This window comes from Podarcis gaigeae, assembly GCF_964106915.1.
Source record: "Podarcis gaigeae genome assembly, chromosome: 5".
In the NCBI taxonomy this organism is placed as follows: Eukaryota; Metazoa; Chordata; class Lepidosauria; order Squamata; family Lacertidae; genus Podarcis; species Podarcis gaigeae.
Window position 1 is genome coordinate 97,635,182 of NC_139681.1, and position 23,079 is coordinate 97,658,260.

The window sequence follows — 23,079 nt, forward strand, 5'->3', positions numbered from 1 at the left end:
ACCTGGTCTTTATTTGTTGCAACAAGGTTCAAACGCACAAAGAGTAGTAACCCCAAGCATGGGATTGTGTGACCTTTTAAGACCTCTCCCCATTTCCCATAATACATTTTTCAACAGCATCATTGATACATCACAAACAGGTCACAGTGTAGGAGTGTTTGGCATGTAGAAGGTAAAGGGACCCCTGACCATTAGGTCCAGTCACAGACAACTCTGGGGTTGTGGTGCTCATCTCGCTTTATTGGCCGAGGGAGCCGGCGTACAGCTTCCAGGTCATGTGGCCAGCATGACTAAGCCGCATCTGGTGAACCAGAGCAGCACACGGAAACGCCGTTTACCTTCCCGCCAGAGCGGTACCTATTTATCTACTTGCACTTTGACGTGTTTTCGAACTACTAGGTTGGCAGGAGCAGGGACCAAGCAACGGGAGCTCACCCCGTCACGGGGATTCGAACCGCCGACCTTCTGATCGGCAAGTCCTAGGCTCTGTGGTTTAACCCGCGCCCCAAAAAATGTATAGGTAGCTAGATACCAATTCATCATGGCTCATCTTATTTCGAAGCAGCATCTTATGCTTGAATAAGAAATAAAATTCTGCTGCCTCATGTATTGCGATGGTTTTTAAAACCTGATTCCTGCACTAATATGGGAAAATGCTGATGTTTGGAGCCCCGGTTTATATTGTCAGCATACTGACATAAAGGTTAAAATGCTTTTGCTTAATCCCTCAACCAATTTAACAAAATGAAAGATGGCAGATGCTCTGGGTCCAGACAGCAGGGGCAAAGCAGACCAAACACAGACAGATGGTGGTGGTGGAGGAGACAGCATCAACTTTTATTATCCAAGCCAAGAAAGCAGCTGCCTGCAACTGGACATCTGCAAAGGAAAATGTAACAAATGCCAGCATCTAAAAGAAGTATTTAAGCATCACCCTTTTGGTGTCCCCCATATGGCAAAAGGCACTTGAGGGTCAATGATGAAATAAAGCAACAATCAGCATAACCTTTTCCCCCAGCTGACACACTTGCAAAAAATAGAAAACTGATAGAAAGAAAGGGCTGCTGTTGTGATAAGAATACAGATTGCAGTGTGCTAATATTGGAACAGTTTAATAGGTTCACTAACATGTTAGTAAGGGACGTGGGTGGTGCCGTGGGTTAAACCACAGAGCCTAGGACTTGCCAATCAGAAGGTCGGCGGATCAAATCCCCGCGACAGGGTGAGCTCCCGTTGCTCAGTCCCAGCTCCTGCCCACCTAGCAGTTCGAAAGCACGTCAAAGTGCAAGTAGATAAATAGGTACCACTCCGGTGGGAAGGTAAACAGTGTTTCTGTGCGCTGCTCTGGTTCACCAGAAGCGGCTTAGTCATGCTGGCCACATGACCCGGAAGCTGTACGCCGGCTCCCTCGGCCAGTAAAGCGAGATGAGCGCTGCAACCCCAGAGTCGGTCACGACTGGACCTAATGGTCAGGGGTCCCTTTACCTTTACCATGTAGTGTTTTGTATACAGATCCCCCCACCCTACAGAAGTTGATACATGCAAGCCACATAAGAAGAGCCTGCTGGACTGCCCATTTAGCCCAGCATCCTGTTCTTACAGTGGCCAACCAATGTCCTTTGGAAACCAGCAAGCAGAATTCAAGCACAACAGCACTCTCCCTTCCTGTCGTTTCCAGCAAGTGGTATTTGGAAGCATTGCTTCCTCCAGCTGTGGAGGGCACAGCATAGCCATTCTGGCTAGCAGTATTGATAGCCTCCATGACCCTCTTTTAAAGCCATCAAGGTTGGTGGCCATCACTGCCTCATGAAGACGTACTCTATCTGTCATATCTATCTATCAACCTGTTGTAGCACAATTCAGGAAAGGCATTCCCTCTTGATTCTGCTCATTGTGCAAACTGGCTAATCACAAAAACATTTTGCTTGCAAACAAAAAGAGGGTATCATTAATCGAAAGAGCAAAACCAAAGCCAGCAGGAACAGGTATAGCTCACAGCACAGCCCAACCATGTCTCCTCATGGTCCTGTAGAATTAAACAGGGTTCACCAGCAGGTAAGTGAGATCAGGGCTGCGGCTTTGTTTCTTGAGTAAACCTGATCAGCATCACGCTTGCTCATTTTATATAACCTATCAGCAGAGTTTTTCTCTTTTTTAAAATATATTTTTATTAATTTTTACGTAAAGTTTCCAAAAAACATACAACATTCTTATCTTTTACAATGTTTTGGACTTCCATCAACCACATCTGAAGATTTTTCAGTCTTTATCAATCTGCATTTCATTAATTTCACTATTACTTTTAATAGTCCTTCACTAATAATTCTCATCATGCTTTTCTCTGCGATATTTCACATAGTCCTCTTTACAACACTTCTTGTAGTCCTACTAGCGTAATCTGTTGATTACAATTGCTTTTCAAATAATTCACATATTTAATCCAGTCCTCTGAGAATCTCTGATCTCGCAGGTTTCGAATCCTTCCTGTCGTTTAATCTAATTCTGCGTAGTCCATTAATTTCGTCTGCCATTCTTCTTTCGTCGGTAGTTCTTCTGGTTTCCATTTCTGCGGCAATAGTACTCTTGCTGCCGTTATATATGGGCAGATTTTTTATAATCACCGGAGCCATTAAGTGCATGCACGCCCAATTGCCGCCGAGATAATTCCAACATTATCAAGGCATATTATTGCCTGCCCTCTTTAGCCCCGTTTCCCCCCGGAAAAAAAGTCTACATTCAAAATTGCCCTCATCTAAGGAGAGGGAGAACAGGATTGGGAGCAGCTGTTCAGCGCGGGGCACGCTGGGACTCGTAGTTCCCGAAGGATTCCGGGGGTGGGCGGGGCTTCCGGAGGCGTGCCTGGCTCTGCGGCGCTGCAGGGAACGTAGCGCGCCGGAAGTTGCGTTGGCGAGGCGCGCGCGGGGGCCGCTGGGACTCGTAGTTCCCCGCCTCTGAGGGCGAGAGAAGGCGGCGCTGTCCCGGGCGAGATGGCCGGAGGAGACGGGGCTGAGCTCGGAGGGAGCGTCGCCGTCCAGGCGGGGAGTGAGGCCGCCGGGCTCTGACCGCCGCCTCGCCCTCCGAGGGATGGAGGTTGCGGGGCAGGAGGAGAGCAGGTCAGAAGGCGACGAAGGGGGGTAGCAGGGCCGGGAAGGGGGGCGCTGAGGTAACCGGGGGTGGGGCTGGTTGGGGGGCGGGAAGTAGGCGAGGCAATGGGGGGGAGCTAATTAATTGAAGAGGGGTGTGGGAGCTGAGGGAAATGAAATGACATGCAGTGGAGGGGGGGGGAGTCAGTTGGGGGTCAGAGCTGAGGGGAGATATTTGGGGGGAAGGGAGTTAATGGGGGGCGCTAAGTGGGGTGTGGGTAGTTTTAGGGGGAGCTGAGGCAATGGGGCAAGGAGTGGGGGAGCTAATTAATTGAAGAGGGGTGTGGGAGCTGAGGGAAATGAAATGACATGCAGTGGAGGGGGGGGAGTCAGTTGGGGGTCAGAGCTGAGGGGAGATATTTGGGGGGCGGGGAGTTAATGGGGGGCGCTAAGTGGGGTGTGGGTAGTTATAGGGGGAGCTGAGGCAATGGGGCGGCGGGAGGGGAGTCTGCTGAGGCATTGCGTGTGGGGAGTGAGTTGTGGGGCCGGGAAAGAGCCCGTGGTGGGGGGGGCTATTTGTGGGGAGAGGGGAGTTGGCTGAGGCGGCGGGGGCTGAGGCAATGGGGCGGGGTGGGGAGTTACAGGCTGGAGAGGGTGGCCATGGAAAGTAGCCCGTTTGGGGATGGGACCTTGCGTGACAGTGGGGCATGAGTTGTGAGCCTCAAGTGATTAGGAGATGAAAACGCGTAACGCCTCTATGGACGTCTTGAAGAGGTTGTGTCTAGTCTGGGATCTCCCTACCAGATATAAGAATTAACTTAAGAGTAAGGGTGGAGATGGTGTGATCCAAGAGTCACATCATCAATGGTATAAAGATAAACTAAGCTAAAAAAGGATAATTTGCCCTTCTAAATCCCAAATGTAAACAGCTGACCATGGCTACAAGCCGTAGCTCTTTATCATGCTAATCTCCGAACATTTATTTGGAAAAGGGCAAAGAATTCGATGTTACATTGTAGTGAAGCAATACTGTATTACAGTACAGTTACATAAGCTCCAGGTTACAGACTCCGCGAACCCAGAAATAGTACCTCAGGTTAAGAACTTTGCTTCAGGATGAGAACAGAAATCGTGCTCCAGCGGCACATCAGCAGTAGGAGTGGTGCTTCAGGTTAAAGTGGTGCTTCAGGTTAAAAACAGTTTCAGGTTAAGAACGGACCTCCAAAACGTATTAAGTACTTAACCCGAGGTACCATTGTATATTGTATGGGGCAGAGGAGGAGGTGTGGGAGGAGGAGAATGGAGAATGGAGTTCGGTTGTGTCACTAGGAGGTGTGTGCCGGAGTCTCTTCAGCAGGGCTTCTTATGTTTGAATAACGGAAAGGTTGTGTAGGACTGACCCAGATTCACTTACTGAGGCAGGAATTTCCTTGCAAGCTCACAAGTTTAGAGAAAAGGAAAATGAAAGAGGGTGGGCGAGCATTACAGAGAGGTATAAAATTATACATGGTGTGAAGAAAGTGCGAAGAGAGGTTTTTCTCCTTCTCTCGTAATACTAGAACACTGGTATGTCAAGGAGATAAAGAACTATACAACTTTTAGAAGACATCTGAAGGCAGCCCTGTATCAGGAAGTTTTTAATGTTTGATGCTTTAGATATTCTATAAGTTGCCCAGAGTGGTTGGGGAAACCCAGCCAGATGGGCGGGGTATAAATAATAAAATAATAATAATAATTACTAGAAGCTGAATGTTGGAAGATTCAGGACAGATAAAAGAAACTACAGGTTCACATGGCGCCTGGTTAAAACTATGGAACTCACTGCCACAGGAGGCAGTGATGGCCACCAACTTGGATGGCTTCAAAAGAGGATTAGACAAATTAATGGAGGATAACCCTGCTAACCCTGATGACTATGTTCTATTTGCTAGGAATTTTAGTTGGGGAGTGTGCTGTCATGCTCCCATTCTGCTTCCAGGCTATCCTTGGATATCTCATTGACTGCTTATGAGGACAGTCCTGGACTAGATGGGCCATTGACCTAATTGAGTAGGGCTTCTTACACAGAACTCTTTATCATACTGCATGTTTTAATTTTTTTTAAAGGAGGGGGAAAACACTTTGTTGTTGCCAAACAAGATTCATGCTTGTAAGTAAAGAACCATGCTTTATTTCACTTTAAAAAACAAAGCAAAGCTGATTGTTGGAATCTAGCTTGAAGAAGAGTTCTGTAGAACTTTAAAACTCCCACATGTCTCCCATATGATGTGAAGTTCACTGGGTATGTAGATGACAGGGCAGCCACTGAGGCCCATTGCAAAAGGACATCAGTCACATAAATATTTAGTTTATTTGCAACTCTTTTGGGGGGCAGAAATCATGTTGCTTATTTACTGTTGTACATTTTAACATCTATATAATGTCCAATATGTGTTTAGTGGTTGCTGTGCAGTATGCAGAAACTCCATTATTTTCCTGTGGAAATCTCACGCCATTAACAATAAATTGTGCAGACCAGAATATTTTGCTTCTGGTAGCTGAGTTGTCAAAGAACTTGACTTTCATGGGGAGGGGTGAAGCCACTAAAGGAGTGTGCAAAAGATACTTTGAACATATATTTCTGCCCTACCTAGAGTCAGATAACTGATTCATTGGTCCATCATTGTCTGTTCTGATTGGCATCAGGTTTCCCAGATCTCAAGCTGGGGTTATTTCAAGCCCTGCAGGCTGATATTGTTTAACTGGAGATAATAGCAATTGCAGAGCATGTGCCTAACCCCTGAATTGTGGGGTCTTCCAATTTGGATCAGTGGGATTTAGGAACAGGGATTAGGACCAGGCAATAATAGATATAAGAGGAGCTAGCAAAGGGTTTGTGTGTACGTGGGTGGGAATTATATCAAAGGGTATTCTTTTGCTGCTCAGTGGAAATTCAGTCTCATCATAAGACTTTTACTAGATAATTTTCTTTTCATGCTTTTCTGCATGCTTAAGGACTAGAAACTTGCTATCTTAGTCATGCAATGGAACACAATAAGACACAGGAGGGTAGAAATTTGGTGGCTGTTAGTTTCAAATAGTTGTACTCTGACTTGGGCAACTTGTTGGAAAGGCCCCATTTAAAAAAAGCCTTTATGGACAACCTCAGGGTAGTCTATCAGGATCTCCTGCGTTAAACAAGGTTGGTGATCAGTAGAATAATATGTGTGTGGAATATTTCTGAGAGATAGAAGATTGATTTGGGAAGGAGCAGACTTAAGTTGCAAGGTATGAATATAGCTTTTAGTGAAAACTGTCTTCTCAGAATATAAGAGAAAAAAAGCAGGCCAATAGGGTGTCAGCTTTTGAGTAATGCTGTCAAGCTCTGGCATAATCTGTGCAGGTGAAGACAGACGTCAGAACTTGTTTGTACAGAGACCTTTTGCATCTATGTTAGCTCAATTTAGACAATTACAATGCAATATTCATTGTTTACATAGAATTATGCCCTGTTGAGTTCAGTGACGCTTACTCCTGGATCAGTTAAGTGTGAAAAGAATTGCAGCTTTATTTTTATATATATATATAAATATTTATTAAAGTTTTTTGATACAAATGCATAAATAATAAACAACATTACTTATATCAAAACGTGGTTTCATCACTTCTTTGGACTCCCTCACGTCTCCCGCTCCCACTTACATTGTTAAAAAGTTTTTCCAAGCAAATTATCAACTTGTTTACAATCTTATATCCACTCATTTAAATACAATCTAGCAATTCTCCAAAAGGTTTATGTTTTCTTTAATCTCACTTATCATCAAATTCAAATCTAATTTAGTGGTGGCCAATTATTTATAATCTAGCATCCTTCTTAACATTCAACCAAATTACAATGTTTTTGTAAATACGTCTTAAATTTCTTCCAGTCTTCCTCGATCCTCTCTTCTCCCAGGTCTCGGATTCTGCCAGTCATCTCGGCCAGTTGCATATAGTCCATCAGCTGCATCTGCCACTCTTCCAGTGTGGGTAGATCTTGCGTTTTCCAGTTCTTAGCGATGAGTATCCTTGCTGCCGTTGTTGCATACAAAAAAAATGTTCGGTCCTTCTTTAACACCTTCTGGCCGACAATACCCAAAAGGAAGGCCTCTGGTTTCTTAGTGAAGGTATACTTAAATACCTTTTTCAACTCATTATATATCATTTCCCAGAAGGCCTTCACTTTAGGGCAAGTCCACCAGAGATGAAAGAATGTTCCTTCATTTTCTTTACATTTCCAACATTTATTATCAGACGAATGGTATATTTTGGCAAGTTTAACTGGGGTCATGTACCACCTATATATCATTTTCATTACATTTTCCTTCAGAGCATTACATGCGGTGAAGTTCAGCCCAGTGGTCCACAACCTTTCCCAGTCCTCAAACATAATGTTATGCCCAATGTCCTGTGCCCACTTTATCATAGCCGATTTAACCATTTCGTCTTGTGTATTCCATTTTAACAGCAAGTTATACATTCTAGATAGTACCTTAGTCTTTGGTTCTAACAATTCTGTTTCCAACTTCGATTTCTCCACCTGGAACCCTAACTTTCTGTCATTTTTAAAAACTTCTTTAATCTGAGCGTAATGTAACCAGTCTCGCACTTTATCCTTCATTTTCTCCAAACTCTGCAATTTCCAATTGTCTCCATCTTTTTCTAATATTTCCCAATATTTTGGCCATTTGGCCTCCATATTGGGTCTTTTTCGGGCTTTAGCTTCCAGAGGCGAAAGCCACCTCAGAGTCTTGTTTTCCAATAAGTCTTTGTATTTTGTCCAGACATTAAATACTGCTTTCCTGACAATATGGTTCTTAAAGGCCTTATTGATCTTAACCTTGTCATACCATAAGTATGCATGCCAACCAAAAGCATTGTTAAAACCTTCCAGATCCAGTACATCAGTGTCTTCGAGAAGTAGCCAGTCTTTTAGCCAGCAGAAAGTTGCGGCTTCATAGTACAACTTTAAGTCTGGCAGGGCAAAGCCCCCTCTTTCTTTCGCATCAGTTAATATCTTAAACTTAATTCTGGGCTTTTTGCCCTGCCAGACAAATTTAGAGATATCTCTCTGCCACTTCCGGAAGCACTCCGTCTTGTCCACAATCTGTAGTGTTTGAAACAAAAACAACATCTTTGGCAATACATTCATCTTAATAGCAGCAATTCGGCCTAACAAAGAAAGCTTCAATTTTGTCCAACTGTCCAAGTCTCTCTTAATTTCAGACCAACATTTTTCATAATTGTCCTTAAATAGACTCAGATTTTTTGCTGTTATATTTACCCCTAGGTACTTTACTTTTTTTACCACCGTTAGTTCTGTTTCTCTCTGAAACCGTTCTGACTCTGTATCTGTCAAGTTTTTTCCCAACACCTTAGTTTTCTGTTTATTTAGTTTAAATCCCGCCACCCGACCAAAATCTTGAATCAATTGTAATACTCTTTTCGTACTAGATTCTGGCTCCTGCAGGGTCAAAACTAGGTCATCTGCAAAAGCTTTAAGTTTATATTGTTTCGCTCCGACCTGAATCCCTTGCACCAACCGGTCCCCTCTGATCATATTCAAGAGCACCTCCAGAACCGAAATGAATAACAAAGGGGAAATCGGGCAGCCTTGTCGTGTTCCTTTTTCAATTTTAAACTCTTCTGTAACCACATTGTTAACTATCAATTTAGCCTTTTGTTCTGAATATATTGCTTTAATCCCATTTTCAAAACCCCGTCCCACTCCCATTTCTTTTAAATTTCCCTTCATAAATTTCCAAGAAATATTATCAAAGGCCTTCTCCGCGTCTATGAAAATTAGCACTGCTTTTATGTTTATGTCTGTTTGCAAAAGTTCCAAGATGTCAATAATGTTTCTTGTATTAGCAAACATGTGTCTACCTGGGAGAAAGCCTGCCTGGTCTTTATGGATTACTTCATTTAGAACTTTTTTAAATCTTCTTGCCAAAACGTCTGCAAATATTTTGTAATCCACATTTAAAAGGGAGATGGGACGATAGTTCTTGAGTTGTGTCTTTTCAGATTCCGATTTGGGTATCAATGTGATAAAAGCTTCCTTCCACGATTCCGGCGCCCTCTTCCCCTCTATAATTTCATTGCTGACCTCCATCAGTGGTTGTATCAAATAGTCTTTTAATGTCTTGTAATACTTGGAGGTCAACCCGTCTGGTCCTGGAGATTTGCCCAATTGCATGTTCTGAATGGCTTGTTCAATCTCTTGTCGTGTTATTTTACTATTCAGGAGTGATCTATTTTCTTGTGAGAGTTTTTTAAGTCCATTTTCCCCAAAAAATTGTTTAATCTCAACCTCATCCTGCGGCCCTTGAGTGTATAATTTTTTGAAATATTTCTGAAAACATTTTCTAATCTCCACGGGGTTCTGAATGTTACTTCCTTCAATTTCCAAATTTGTAACTGTATTTAATTTTTGTCTCTTCTTCAACTGCCACGCTAGCAGTTTCCCACATTTGTTTGCCGATTCAAAGGTTTTTTGTTTCATTAGTTTAATCTTCCACTCTATTTCCTGATTTATCAGTTTAGAATATTGTGCTTGATGAAGTTTGATTTCTCTCAGAATCGGCTGTGACGTCGGATTTAATCTTAACTTCTTCACTAATTCTTTGATTTTCTCCAAAATCTTGTCTTTCCTCTCTTTTTGTGTCCTTTTCTTTACAGCATTCTGTTGTATCAAGAACCCCCTCATCACGGCTTTGCTTGCGTCCCAAATAGTTCTTTTTTCCACCGTAGTGTTCATATTTATCTCAAAGTAGTCCTTCAAAGTTTTTTGGGCCTTCTTAATGATCTCCTGATCTCTAAACAAATTGTCATTCATCTTCCATCTAAAGGAACCGGTTGGTAATAGTGTCATATCCATTTTCAGTGCATTATGGTCGGAGCAGGTCTTTGGGCAGATTTCCACCTTTCTGACCTTGGGTGCCAGACCTCTAGTTATCCATATTTGGTCGATTCTTGTCCAAGTCAGCTGGGCTTCAGAGAAAAATGTTCCTTCTCTTCCCTTTAGTGACTAGTTTGGATTTTTCCCCTAGGTGTATAATATCTCTAAATCATAAACCTAGCCAATTTATAGAAACTTAATGCATGCCTCTTGTGTACTTCAGATGTCTGAAATATTTTAATTAAGATAATTTGTATCCTTCCTTACCATTTTTTTTAAACGGGGGAACCATGGCATGCTCTCCTCCCTGAACTGCAGCTGGCACTGACATCATTCAGTACTAGCTAAATACCTATCTCCTCATCTGGGCCAATTACTGGTAATAGGAGTGAGATATTGAGGACAGCAGGATATAAAATAAATTTTAAAAGCATAGGAGGTGCTGAATAACTCTTTCATTAAAACAAGTAAAAACAAAACAAGTGAAAGCAAAAAAGGTGTAAAAGGCAGCATGTCAGGCTAAAAACCAGTCAGCATAATAGCTAGCATATAGGTGAGTGGAAAACCTACTTAAATAGTCTAAACTAGGCAGCACAAAGTACAAAAGAAGGTGGTCAGACAGACCACCTGTAGAAAGGAATTCCATTTGTGCATACTTTTTGCACTGAATCCACTCCCACAAGACATAATGATGGTCACCAACTTGAATGGCTTTAAAAGAGTAGCTGTCAATGGCTACCAGTCAGAATGGTTTGTGTTCTTCTGCCTCCAGGGTTGGAGTCATTATTTCTCTGAATACTGATTGCTGGGAATCATAAGGGGGGGGGGGGAGAGTGCTGCTGCACTCACACCCTGCTTTGCAGGCTTCCCTAATTGTCCATTGCTTGCTGGGCTAGAAGGCACTGTATCCTGACCCAGCAACTAGACTCTGATGGTTTTCTTAAGTGTGGCATGGCCACAGAAAAGGCCCTGTTGAACATCCCCAGGAATTTTACCTTGGCCTGTGTTAGAACACAGAGAAGAGCCTCTCCTTTGGAGTGTAGGAAGGATGTTACGGAAGGTGGCCGTCTTTCATAGAACAGGGGTGACAATTCCCTACATTTCATAGAATCATAGAGTTGGAAGGGACCATGAGGGTCATCTAGTCCAACCCCCTACAATGCAGTAAGCATCGCCCAATATGGGGCTTGATTCTAGACCTTTCCCGGTTCTTTATCATGAAGACGATGCTATCGATGACTGATTTGTGAACTTTTGCCCTGCATCTTTTCATACCCATGACTGAGAGAAGTTCCTATGCGAATATGAAAACTGTCCTACTCTAGTAAGGTTCTTCCAAACCAACATTTTTGAAATAGTGGCGTGACAATGGCTGCTATTAATGATGGCAAAATGCATCCTCCAGGTTCAGATGCTGCATACCTTCAAATTCCAGCTGCTGGAGAACAAGAGCAAGAGATAGCTGTGGCCAGCGTGTCTCTGCTCAAGGGCTTGCTGTAGGCATCTGGTTGGCCAATGTGGGAAATGGGATGCTGGGCTAGATAACTAGGTCTGATAAGTTGCCCATCTCATAAGGAAAGGACCCTGTTCACCCACTCCCTCCTTGCTTCAGCTCCTGTCCTGTTGCAAAGACTGTGATAGTTAATAACACCAGGGTTTTATTAAGGTGAAAGTTGCCCTAACGTGTGACTGTAGCCACAGCCATTGTGCATGCTGGTTTACGGTCTGTTTTCTCCCAGTCTGTCAGCTCTCTCTTTCCCCACGCCAATTTGGTTGGAAGGAAAGTGAGCTGATTGTGAGTCATCTGTCAACTTGGATCATTGCCTTAAGATTTAGTTTCCATTTCCCAGGAGAACCAGCTTTATGGGAGGAATAGGCTTGATGGCATAAGCCAATTTGCTGCTTGTTGTCTTGGAAACCAAACTCTTGCATTCAAAAAGGTTTGTGTTTAAGTCTCCGCTTTTCAGGCAACCTTTTCAAGTTGGGAGACAAGCAGGAACGGCCCTTTCAGAGTTCCTGGTGGGTGTCCCTCAATAGCAACTTTTGGATGAGAGTCCTTTTCAGAAACAATTAAGTGAACCAAAAAGGATAATGTTATTTTTCTCTGCAAAAATAGCCGTAGGCCTTGGGAAGTTCTGTATGTGGACTTGGTCTGTATGTCCTGACTTTGTGTATCCCACACATTGCAGGCATTAAGAACATAAGATTCCTGCTGGATCAGACCAAAGGCTCGTCTTTCCAGCACCCAGTTCTCACAGTTGCCAGCCAGATGGCTGTGGGCTCCCTGCAAGCAGAACCCTAGACCAACAGGGCTGTCCCCTCCGGCCATTTCCAGGCTCTTCTTATCCCTCTTGCTCTGAAATGCAGCTTATGGGGCACATGATTGTGTTTTCTCATCTGCAGCAGCCAGACGTTGGCACAGTGAATTCCAAGGACTTCGGTGCTCTTCATACATGAACACATTTGGACAGCAAGTGACAACTGTTTTGCTTGAACACACATTTTGTGTGCCACCCTGCCATTTCTGTGTGTATTGTTGTTTTGCTGCTGAGGCTGCTTTGTTGTTGTTGTTGTTGTTGTTGTTGTTGTTGTTATTATTTTCCTGGGAACTCAATTTGGGTGGAAGATGCAGGGTAGAAATGGTTTCATAAATACAGAGAACATTAAATACAATTTTGGCTCAGTGAGGCATTGGATGCCTTCTTGAAAAAGCAAAAAATAAATTTTAAAAATGGCATTCCAGTGTAGTAGAGTGACTCATTTGTAGGAATGTGACAGATCTGTTGCTGTTCTTTAAGCCAGCTTTGCAAGGACTTGCTGAGGAAGCGATTCTCTTCCCCACCCCCTGCCGCTCTTCTCCCTTCTCTTGCTGCCCTGCCCTGATTCGTCACCATTTGTCCTGGGCTCTCGGGCTGATAATTGCCAGCTCAGTATTTGAACACATATTGGTAGCAGTAATTGGAACACAGCAGCTCTCTTGTAAGGAAGTTCAGGTGTTCTGGGGTGGAGTTGCGGGATCCAAGGGAGAGTGGCTGAGATCATTCTGCATAAAGCTTGTGTATGGCAGAAATGTGCACAGCCAGCCCAGAACTGTGGTTGTGAGCATTTGGACTCCAAACTTACCTCCTGTTCCTACAGTTTCTCCCTGTTGTGGCCAAAGTGCAAGCAGATAAATAGGTACTGCTCTGGCAGGAAGGTAAACGGCGTTTCTGTGCGCTGCTCTGGTTCACCACAAGCGGCTTAGTCATGCTGTTCACCTGACCTGGAAGCTGTATGCCGGCTCCCTCGGCCAGTAAAGCGAGATGAGTGCCGCAACCCCAGAGTCGTCCGCGACTGGACCTAATGGTCAGGGGTCCCTTTACCTTTACCTATTTGTGTATGTGAAATGCTGGCCTTCTACCTAACATCGGTCTCTACTCACATAAGACTAATAAACAATTAAAACACAAAGAGCGCAGTGCAAACCAAGCAGTGGAAGAAGAAAACACACATTCATTTCATGTTACTTTTGCCACTACCCCTCCCCTTTCTGCTCTGCTGTCATAGAATATAAGCTGCTTGGAGAAATGATTCGCCACCACTCTTGCTTATCTTCCGTTGTAAGATAGCTGTGGCCGTTTTTGGACCAAAATAATAATAATTTATTTATTTAAGGTTGTTTATTAACTGCTTATTAGGCGCACTTAAGTGGTTTACATAATATTCTTATCACAATCAGCAGATTTTTGTAAAAAGTTATGATAAGAGGAAAAGGCAATTACCGGTACTGTAGTTCGTTTTAGAAGATGCTACTGCTTCTCACTCCGCCCCCCACCCAAGGCAAACGTGGTCCTTGAGATGCTCCTGTAGTGGGAAGTCACCAGGAGAGCTGGATGGTGGTACATCCCCAAGCTTTCCCCCTCTCCCCATAGCTTGGCCACTGTGGTCCTGGCACTGGTAACCTCTGGAATGAATTACTGCAGTGTGTTCTATGTGGGGCTTCCCTTGGGCTTTTAGTCCACAAGCTGGTGCAGACTGCAGCAGGTAGGTTACTGCTTGGCCCACCCTGTTGACGCCACTCCTGCTGAGGGAACTGAAATGGCAGCCAATATGTTACTGGGCACAGTTCAGTGCTCTGCTTTTAGCATTTAAAGCCATAAATAACTTGGTGCCAGCTTGCTTGACGGTCTGCCTCACCCTCTATTTCAGCAAGTGCACTTCTCACATGGGCACTGCTGAGAGTATCTCCTGCCATGGAGGTATACTTAGTAAGTATTGGAAAGAGGGCTTTTAGTGTTGCAGCTCCAGCCTTCTAGAATTGGCTGCCTACTGTGTTTAAGCAAGCATCTAGCACCAGGATATTTAGGCATTTATTGAATACCTTTTTTTTAAAAAAATCTTTCCTTGAAGTGGGAGCCTATCCTTTTATGGAATCTTAACAGTACAAATAAGGAACTGGTTTTATTGCGTTCATTGAGTTTGTGTTAGTATTTTAATCTCTTTGTTATCTTGCTGTACACCACCTTTGTAGCTTTTGGCTATGAATCAGTTTATAGATCTGCAAATAAAATAAAAATCATCCTTTGTAAAGCACCATGTACACAGATGGTTATACGTAACCAGTAAATAATATAATAATCAAGTTCTTAAATGGCCTCTCTGTATTGCAGTTCTTGTATTATTATTTAAAAGTAAGATCCTCATCAGTTTTAGGATGCACTCAGTGAAATTTTCTCCCATGGTGGTTCTAAAGTTCTGTTGAATGGGAACCAAAGATCCATCTTGCATTTCATTCATGTCTCCAGGAAATACAGAAACAGGTCATGAAGGCTTGGGCCTCCCTGCACAGCAGCAAGTATTTAGAGATAGACTGCTTCTGAACCTGAAGGTTCTGTTTAGCTATTACGGCTATTAGCCGTTGACAGCCCAAAGCTCTGTGAATCTGGCTACTTCCTCTTTAAAACTACTTGCCACTGCCACATCTTATGGGAGCGAATTCTATAAGTTAATTATGTGCTGTGTGAAGAAGTGCTTGTTTCCGACTCTCCTGAATCTCTTACCTGTCAATGGGTATGGGGATAGCTCAGTTGGTAGAGCATCTTTCGCCCAATGTGGGGCTCGAATCTCAGGGCGGTGGGTTTGAGCCCCACATTGGGTGAAAGATTCCTGCATTGCAGGGTATTGGACTAGATGATCCTCGTGGCCCCTTCAAACTCTATGAATCTGTGTGAGAGACGCTGATGATTCTATCCTGCTCTACCTCCCAAAGGAATTTCTGTGTCTGCTTTTCTCCAGACCATGATAAGTTTATAATTTATAATTTACCCTTTTAAGCGTTCTTTCTTTAAAAAAGAAGAAATGCTGTTAAAGTGTGGCTGTCACAAGGGAAAATGCTTGGGAGGAACCTCTCCTACCAGGACTGCAGCAGAGGAGCTGTCGCGCCATCTGTCCTGGCATAAGTAGTTGCATTGGAACAGCATGGATGGGGTTTCTGTTGAACTTGAACTGGTGACACCACATCCTGCTTATGTTACTGTTTTTCCACAATGATGACATTGTAAAGGGTCACAAAGCAGCGAGGAAATTTTGCCTGCGGAACAGAACTGATGGTCTGCATTTTTCAGGAAGGAGCACTGGAAGTTGCTGGGCAACCTGAAGACGACAGTGGAAGGTTTGGTGTCTATAAGCAATCCCAACGTCTGGTCTAAGTATGGTGGCTTGGAGCGACTCTGCAGGGACATGCACAGCATTCTGTATCATGGGCTCATTCCAGACAAGGTAGGCTTTCTCGGCTTTCTCTGGAGTTTATACTCTTATTTCTGCTTTAGCAGGTGGTTATCTGGACCGGTGTTCACCTGGGACAGCCATAAAACGGATCCCTTAATCATCTTGTCTAAAATCTGACCTACATGTCATGTCTTGGACAAGAATAGATAAGAATGTTAGTAGTCGGGTTGCATCCACAGAACAAGATGCTAAGGAAGAAGTGAGGCAAGACTGAGACCTGGGCCAACTAGTGTTTGTTTTTGTAAAAAAGAAAAAAGGGGGGGCAGGTATAGTAGAGCTGTGATCCAAGAGTTAGTTGGATCATATTTCCTTTCCTAGGTGACCTCAGGCAAGCCCTTTTGTCTCCCCATCTGCAGTCATTTTCAGTGTTCAGTCCTTCCTGTCTCCAGGGTGATAGCTCCTGCTTTTCCTGAAGAGGATCTCCTGGGAAATAGGTTGTCTCTGAACTGGAAGGTTTTGTTCTCTTCACACTGTTCATGATTTTACGAAGCTCCATCATGCCACCCCTGCACATTCATACACATTTTTTTAGAGTAGTGGTACTTCTGAGCATGCACATAAGAACACCAGGCCAATGGTCCACCTAGTCCAGCATCCTGTTCTCATAGTGGCTGACCAGATGCCTGTGGGAAACCTGCAAGCAGGACATGAGCACAACGGCACTCTGCCCACCTGTGATTCCCAGCAGCTGCTAATCAAGGCATGTTGCCTCTTGTGGTGGAGGTGGAATATAGCCATTGTGGCATTGATAGCCTTGTCCTCTATGAATTGGTCTAGTCCTCTAGTCTAGACATCCAGTTCCCTAGCTGTGCTGCCATTAAATGTCGAACAGCATTAATACCTTCCCTCCTGCAACAACCAACAGTTTCTTCTGCCACTGTAGTTGCAAGAATAAATCATTAACAATCATTAACTTGCCTTTATCATCTTGTGGAATGGAATATTGTCCTTTTGAGATCATAATTAGTAATAATCTGTTCTGTAGGGCTTTTGCAGTCCTCCAGAGATAAAATCAGGCTGTTGGTTGCAATACAGGCAACTACTCCTGTTTTGTGCGGGGTTTGCATTCCTGACCCTTGCACGCATTGGTGGAGCTTGTGTAAGTGCTCTCTTCCCTGTTACGCCCCTGCCCTGTTATGCCCCCGCCCTGCCCCTTTTTCCAGGCACTTCTAGGTTGTGGCGATGCATATGTGCACAGTCGCACATATTTTGAACATGCACAGAACAATCATTGCTTGTAGTGGATAAGCTGTAACCAAAGTTACTAGTGATCAGTGCATTTTCTCCATAGAGGGAAGAAATCAACATCTTGGGAATTTTGGCACAGTTAAATAAGAGCATGAATGCAGACACTTAAGGTTCCTACATCCATGCAAAATTTGGTATCTTGAAAGCCTTGGTACTGTCGCTTCAAAAATACACTGATTCTTATTTGGTTCAGTGTTCTATTAATGTTGGCTGCTCTAGAAAACATGTTCTTGTTTATAAAACTGTAGCTGTCAGGAGGTGTAGAGTGGTGTTTGCTTTGGCCTTCCTGTCTAACCTTATTTAGTTCCATTTGTATTTGCACCATTCATTGTCTGCTTCATCCATACAGCTGCTCTTAATGTATCTTAGCCCCCTTGATAATTTTAATCAGAAAGACAGGATATAACTGTTCCCGCTTTAAAAATATATAATTTGTTACCTGGGAAAGGTTGAGCCATAAAAATGTATTTAAGATGTTATATTCTTGGGCAAGGTTTTTAAGCAGGTAGTCACAGACCAGATCCAGACGCTGTTGGAGGAAGTGGGTATTTTTAGATCCATTGCAATCGGGTTTTAGGCCCGGTTTGGGCACAAAACTGCTTTGGTCACCCTGTATGACTTCTGTTAAGAGGAAAACAGGGGAAATTTGTACCCATTAATTCGCCTCAGCCTCTCAGCAGCTTTCCATCATGGTATCCTTCTGGAGTGACTGTCCAAGTTAGGGGTAGGTGGCACCACTTTTTGGTATTTCCGGTCCTATTTGGATGGTCATTTCCAGAGGGTGATAATTGGGGAGTGCTCTTCAGCCTTGTGGAGTTTTCAGTGTGGGGTTCCTCAGGGTTCAGTTTTATCCCATATGCTCAGTGAGGTCATCCAGAGTTTCTGAGTACATTGTCAGCAATATGCTGATGGCACAACAGTCACTCTTGCCTCAAGCGTTTGTAGTTTTGTGAGTGTTGGTGTGTGTGTTTTCAAACAAACCGTGGGTAAGGAAAACTATTGAATTTACACGTAGTGTTAAGCCATGTTTAAAATAAGCCAGGTTTCATAAGCCAGCAAAAACCCATGACTTCAAATCATTGGTTTTTGGCAATAAATAATAGGTAAGCTGCTGGGCAGGGTACAGACGTAACGCTAAAGCATAGTTTGATAAACTATGATTTAGCATTATGTACCAACCAGGTGATTGATTTACTTAACTTGAATGCAGCATGTTCCAGATATCAGGAAGGCATTGAATTCTTGACTCTGTTCTTGTCTGACTTTTTGCAACTGCTTGAGAGAAGGAAGATGCAAATTAAGCTGTAACAGAGATTATTTCAGAAGTAGCACTTCAGACCACCTGACATGTTTTGGTCCGTAGTTCATAATTGACAGCGGTAAAGGAGTTAATTTCCTTCCCCTTTCTAAGCTTGCCTGTTAATGAATCTGGTCTCTGAGCACGTATTGAGCTGGCACTGCCAGGGGAATTTTAACTCTCTGTAATTCCTGGGCAGGTGTGTTGCAGGCAGAGGGATTATTGGCAGTTTGTGAAGGACCTCCGTTGGCTGAGCCCACATGCTGCCCATCACATTGAAAAGGTGAGCTCATGTTTTGGGGAAAGAAGATCTTGGTTTTGCCAGGGGGTGGGGGACAAGTTTGTCGAGGTGAGCAGAAGTCACTTGCCTCTTTGTTGTTTTTAACCTTTACGGAAGGTCTGAAAGGCAAATCTTGCTGGGATTGTTTGCAGGAAGCCGGTATGTAACTCAAATAAAAAGTGCTGACGGCAGGTGGGAGGGAGCTGATGGGAAACTCTTACCTGCAGCCCAAGGTTGATGAGGAAATGCAAGCAGCTTCAGACCTGAGGAAAGTTTAATAATAATAATAGTAATAATAATAATAATTAATAATAACAATAACTGATTTATAACTGAACTATAACTGAATTCCCATCAAGCTCCCTTTGCCTGCTGCAGCTCAAGTTCTGACACTGGACCAATGGCGAGAGACATGATATAAAACGGAGAAATTGGCGTGATTGGAAAGCATATGTAGGTGTGTTGCATTGGGGCTGCTGCTACAGTCTCCATTTAGAGAATAATCAGGCAAGAAAATGGGGTCTGCTAAGGGCAGACAGCTTCCTCCTTCTTCAAGGGTTATAACACATCTCAGGCTTGCAAAGTGAGGCCATTATTTTCCCTGATGTGCAAATGGGGAACTGATGCTGATACAGAGTGGCTTTCCGGCAGCCTACACTATGCTGCCTCTCATTTGTCAGGTGGTGCCTCAAGCAGCAGTCCCGCATACACTTCCAGGGACAGTGGCAAATTGAGAGAGATTCTAAGAGGAGTATGTAATCAGCGCTCTTCTGGGACGCTGCTGTCCATTACCTGCTAGTCTCTGCCAGCTTTTCAGAGGAAGTACCATCTGTCTTCCAGTTTATCAACCTGTACGAGAACGGACAGCGGAACACCGAGGGCGTCAGTGATCGAGCCATTGCAGAGGCGTGGCTCCAGCACAGCCTGCAGTTCCATTGCCTGTCAGCTCAGCTGAAGCCTCTGCTTGGGAACAAACAGTACACCAGGAAGTTCTACGCAGGTAAGATGAAACCCGTGCTCTTCCTCTTCTTTCTCATGCCATTCTTCTTCTTTCTTGTACTCTGTGGTCAGCACTTGGCAGCCTGCAAACAAAAGGCAGCTTTCAGACAGACACAAGTGGCTTCTCTCTTCCTCCCTCTTCCCCAAAATTGAGGTTAAAGTCCCAGGCTGGCCATGCTGGCAAATGTTGCTTAAAGGATGTGGAAGGGTCATGGCTCACTGGTAGGTTGTCTGCTTTGCATGTGGAAGATCGCAATTTCAATCCCCAGCATTTCCACATAGGCCTGAAACCCTGTAGAGCATGGGTAGGCAAACTAAGGCCCAGGGGCCGGATCCAGCCCAATCGCATTCTAAATCTGACCCACAGACGGTCTGGGAATCAGTGTGTTTTTTCATGAGTAGAATGTGTCCTTTTATTTAAAATGCATCTCTGGGTTATTTGTGGGGCATAGGAATTCATTCATTCATCCCCCCCAAATAGTCCATCCCCCAAAAAGGTCTGAGGGAGAGTGGACCGGCCTCCTGCTGAAAAGGTTTGCTGACCCCTGTAGAGCCACTGCTGGGCATTGTACTACAATACTACTATTGCCCCGGGATCTTTGGATAAAAGGGCAAAGGAAAAAGGCACGTTTGTTGCTCCTCAGAGTTTTTTGCATGTGCTCCTCTGGAGGTTTCCCAGGAGGGAATGTGCCTATTAGGCTGAAAAAGGTTTCTCATCCCTGGGGGGGTAAACGAAGCACTGAGCTGTGCTGCCTCATCTATTGTTTCACATCATGTATTTTGTAGCTGTTCTGTTGTATTGCTTTGACTTTATTAATGCTGCTTCCTTATTTATCTGGCAGTTCATCGGTTTTCATATCCTCTTTTTGTGTTTCATATTCATGTTCTTTTAAACATGGATGACCTGGCTAAGTTTGTTTTACTGAAGTGCAAATCCTCCGCCTAATATTTTTGTTTGATGTCTCATTTCGCTCTGTACATTATATATGTGCACATACAAATGCAAACTAATAAATATGTCTGGAAAAGTAAGCAATAAAAAATGGGAAAATGCCAAAATACTATAACTGGCCTATATATATTAAGAGTTTAACCAGTGACTCAAAAGGTAGTAAAAGAGGATTAGGCAATCCATGGATGGCAAGGCTGTGTTCTATCTCCCTTCTCATATCAATATGTTCTTAAAACCAGTTACTAGGATTCCTCAGTGGAAAGAGTGCTGTTGTGCTCATATCTTTTCTTGCAGTCTTCCCAAGAAGTATCAGGTTGGCCACTGTGAGAACGGAACGCTGGACTAGATGTGTTGCTAGCCTGATCTTGCAGGCTCTTCTTAGCTTCTCTGGCAGCCCATGGCATATTTGAATGACATGTATGAACACACTGTGTGAACAATCCTGTAGTGACCTCTCGTGATAGACACCTTTTCCACTCTATAAGATGCACCAGACCATAAGACGCACCTAGTTTTTGGAAGAGGAAAACAAGGAAAAAAAATACTCTGAATCCCAGAAGCCAGGACAGCAAGCAGGATCGCTGCGCAGCGATCCCGCTTGCTGTCCTAGCTTATGGGTTAGCCGCGCGCAGCCTCTCCCGGGCAGCGGGATGAAGGCTCCCCACTGTCCGGGAGAGGCTGCGTGCAGCTAAGCCAGAAGCCAGCACAACAAGCAGGATCGCAGGGCATTCCACAGGGGAGGGCATTCCACAGGGAAGGCGCCATTACTGAGAAGGCCCTCTGCCTGGTTCCCTGTAACTTGGCTTCTCGCAGTGAGGGAACCGCCAGAAGGCCCTTGGGGCTGAACCTCAGTGTCCGGGTAGAATGATGGGGGTGGAGATGCTCCTTCAGGTATACTGGACCGAGGCCGTTTAGGGCTTTAAAGGTCAGCACCAACACTTTGAATTGTGCTTGGAAAGATACTGGGAGCCAGTGTAGGTCTTTCAAGACCGGTGTTATGTGGTCCCTGCAGCCGCTCCCAGTCACCAGTTTAGCTGCCGCGTTCTGGATTAGTTGTAGTTTCCGGGTCACTTTCAAAGACTTTCCCAGCCCTACTATCTGAAATCCTTTTAACTGGGACTGAGCCTGGGACCTTCTGTATTCAAAGCATGTGATCTACTACTAAGTAATGGGCCCTTCCCTTTGGGCCTACTTCCTTAACTCCCAAACCCTTGCTGGTGCTTTTTTGTATCCTCAGCCCCCGCATGCTTATGATCACAGCCTGTTGATACAAAGCCTTAAGTGTGTAGAGCTTGTACCATGAAGGCTGGGGAGGAGGGGGGGTCTGTTGTCCTAATTGGCATGCCATGAAGGGAGACATTCAAGAGGCCTTTGTTGTTGTAATACAGCTGCAGAGTCCGTTTCTGCAATTCTTCTGTTGAGATGGAGTGTCCATGGGTGATGCAACTGTCGAGGAACATACTAGGGGACTGTTCCTGCAAAGGTAGCTTCTTCCATGTCACTGGCTGTGTCTAATTGTAGGAACTCTCTGATGACAGATGTGGCACGAGAATCATTTACACAGGAACCCATCCCTGTTGCACTGCAGTGCAACTACTAAGGTGTGGAGAAGGCAAGCCTAGAAGTCTCCTGCTTGACTCGATAGATTTCCAGCGTGCAGGGAAGCTGCATCAGCAGGGTTTGGACTTGATGACACCTGACCTGGCCAACTCCCTGATTGTATGTCAACTGGGAAGTGCTAAGTGAGTGAAAAGCAGAGGTGCAAGGTCACTTGCCCCAACACCTTCAAGATGGCCGTCTCATTTATAACTTGCAAGAGGCTTCTGAAGACTGCTGCACAACCGTAGAAATCTTTTCCCTGTGAATTCATTGGGAGTTGAGTGCTTTCTGAGAAGGACTGTAAGACAGTCAAGTTTGGGTTTTAGTAGTTCAGGTAGTAGTTAAAGTCTTCAGTATTTTTGCTGGGGATCCTTTTATTTTTGGTTTTTATTTGACTTACTTTTTTTTTTTAAATTGCTCAACACCCTTGGGGAAGGATAGAAAGCTAAGTAACACATAGTTTGTAGGAAGTCCCTTCCTTCCTTCCTTTTGAAAGTCCCTTGGGTGGTACTTCTCTCCTCTCTTCTGTAGCATGAAGCCCAGAGGACTGGGACATTAGGAATGCAAATACTGTATGCTTCATCATGTAAAGGAACAATAAGCCAATACTATTGTATTTTAATATTCTGTTGGAAGCTGCCCAGATGGGTGGGGTATAAATAATAATAATAATAATAATAATAATAATAATAATAATAATAATAATATCAGCCTGAGTTTTCCTTTTCCTTTATTTTGCTTTTTGCAGACTCAGCATTCCTGCTCAGTGATGCTCATGTGACAGCCATGTTACAGTGCTTGGAGGCTGTCGAACAGAACAACCCCCGGCTGCTAGCTCAGATAGATGCATCTATGGTGAGAAGGGTCCTCATTGCTTCTTGTTTGTGTCCCCTCCCCTTTTGCTCATTGCTTCCCTCCTCCCAGATGCTGCTCTGC

At 44.1% G+C, this 23,079-nt stretch overlaps 1 protein-coding gene across 5 annotated transcripts in view; it reads left to right on the forward strand.

Moving 5' to 3' along the window:
• The first annotated feature begins 2,903 nt into the window (after nucleotides 1-2,903).
• The window catches only part of RUBCN (rubicon autophagy regulator), a 50,363-nt gene continuing 30,187 nt past the window's right edge, over nucleotides 2,904-23,079 (forward strand). For 2 of the 5 annotated variants that reach the window (XR_014564307.1, XM_083739292.1), the window contains exons 1-5: nucleotides 2,944-3,113; nucleotides 15,606-15,759; nucleotides 18,513-18,596; nucleotides 19,434-19,593; nucleotides 22,892-22,998. Coding sequence is in view for 4 of the 5 variants with exons in the window: in XM_083739292.1 (XP_083595418.1) it covers nucleotides 3,085-3,113; nucleotides 15,606-15,759; nucleotides 18,513-18,596; nucleotides 19,434-19,593; nucleotides 22,892-22,998 (534 nt within the window). In the remaining variant the exon portion in view is untranslated. Of the gene's footprint in view, nucleotides 3,114-15,605; nucleotides 15,760-18,512; nucleotides 18,597-19,433; nucleotides 19,594-22,891; nucleotides 22,999-23,079 lie in introns of all 5 variants that reach the window. The other 3 variants (XM_083739290.1, XM_083739293.1, XM_083739291.1) reach the window with 2 other exon arrangements.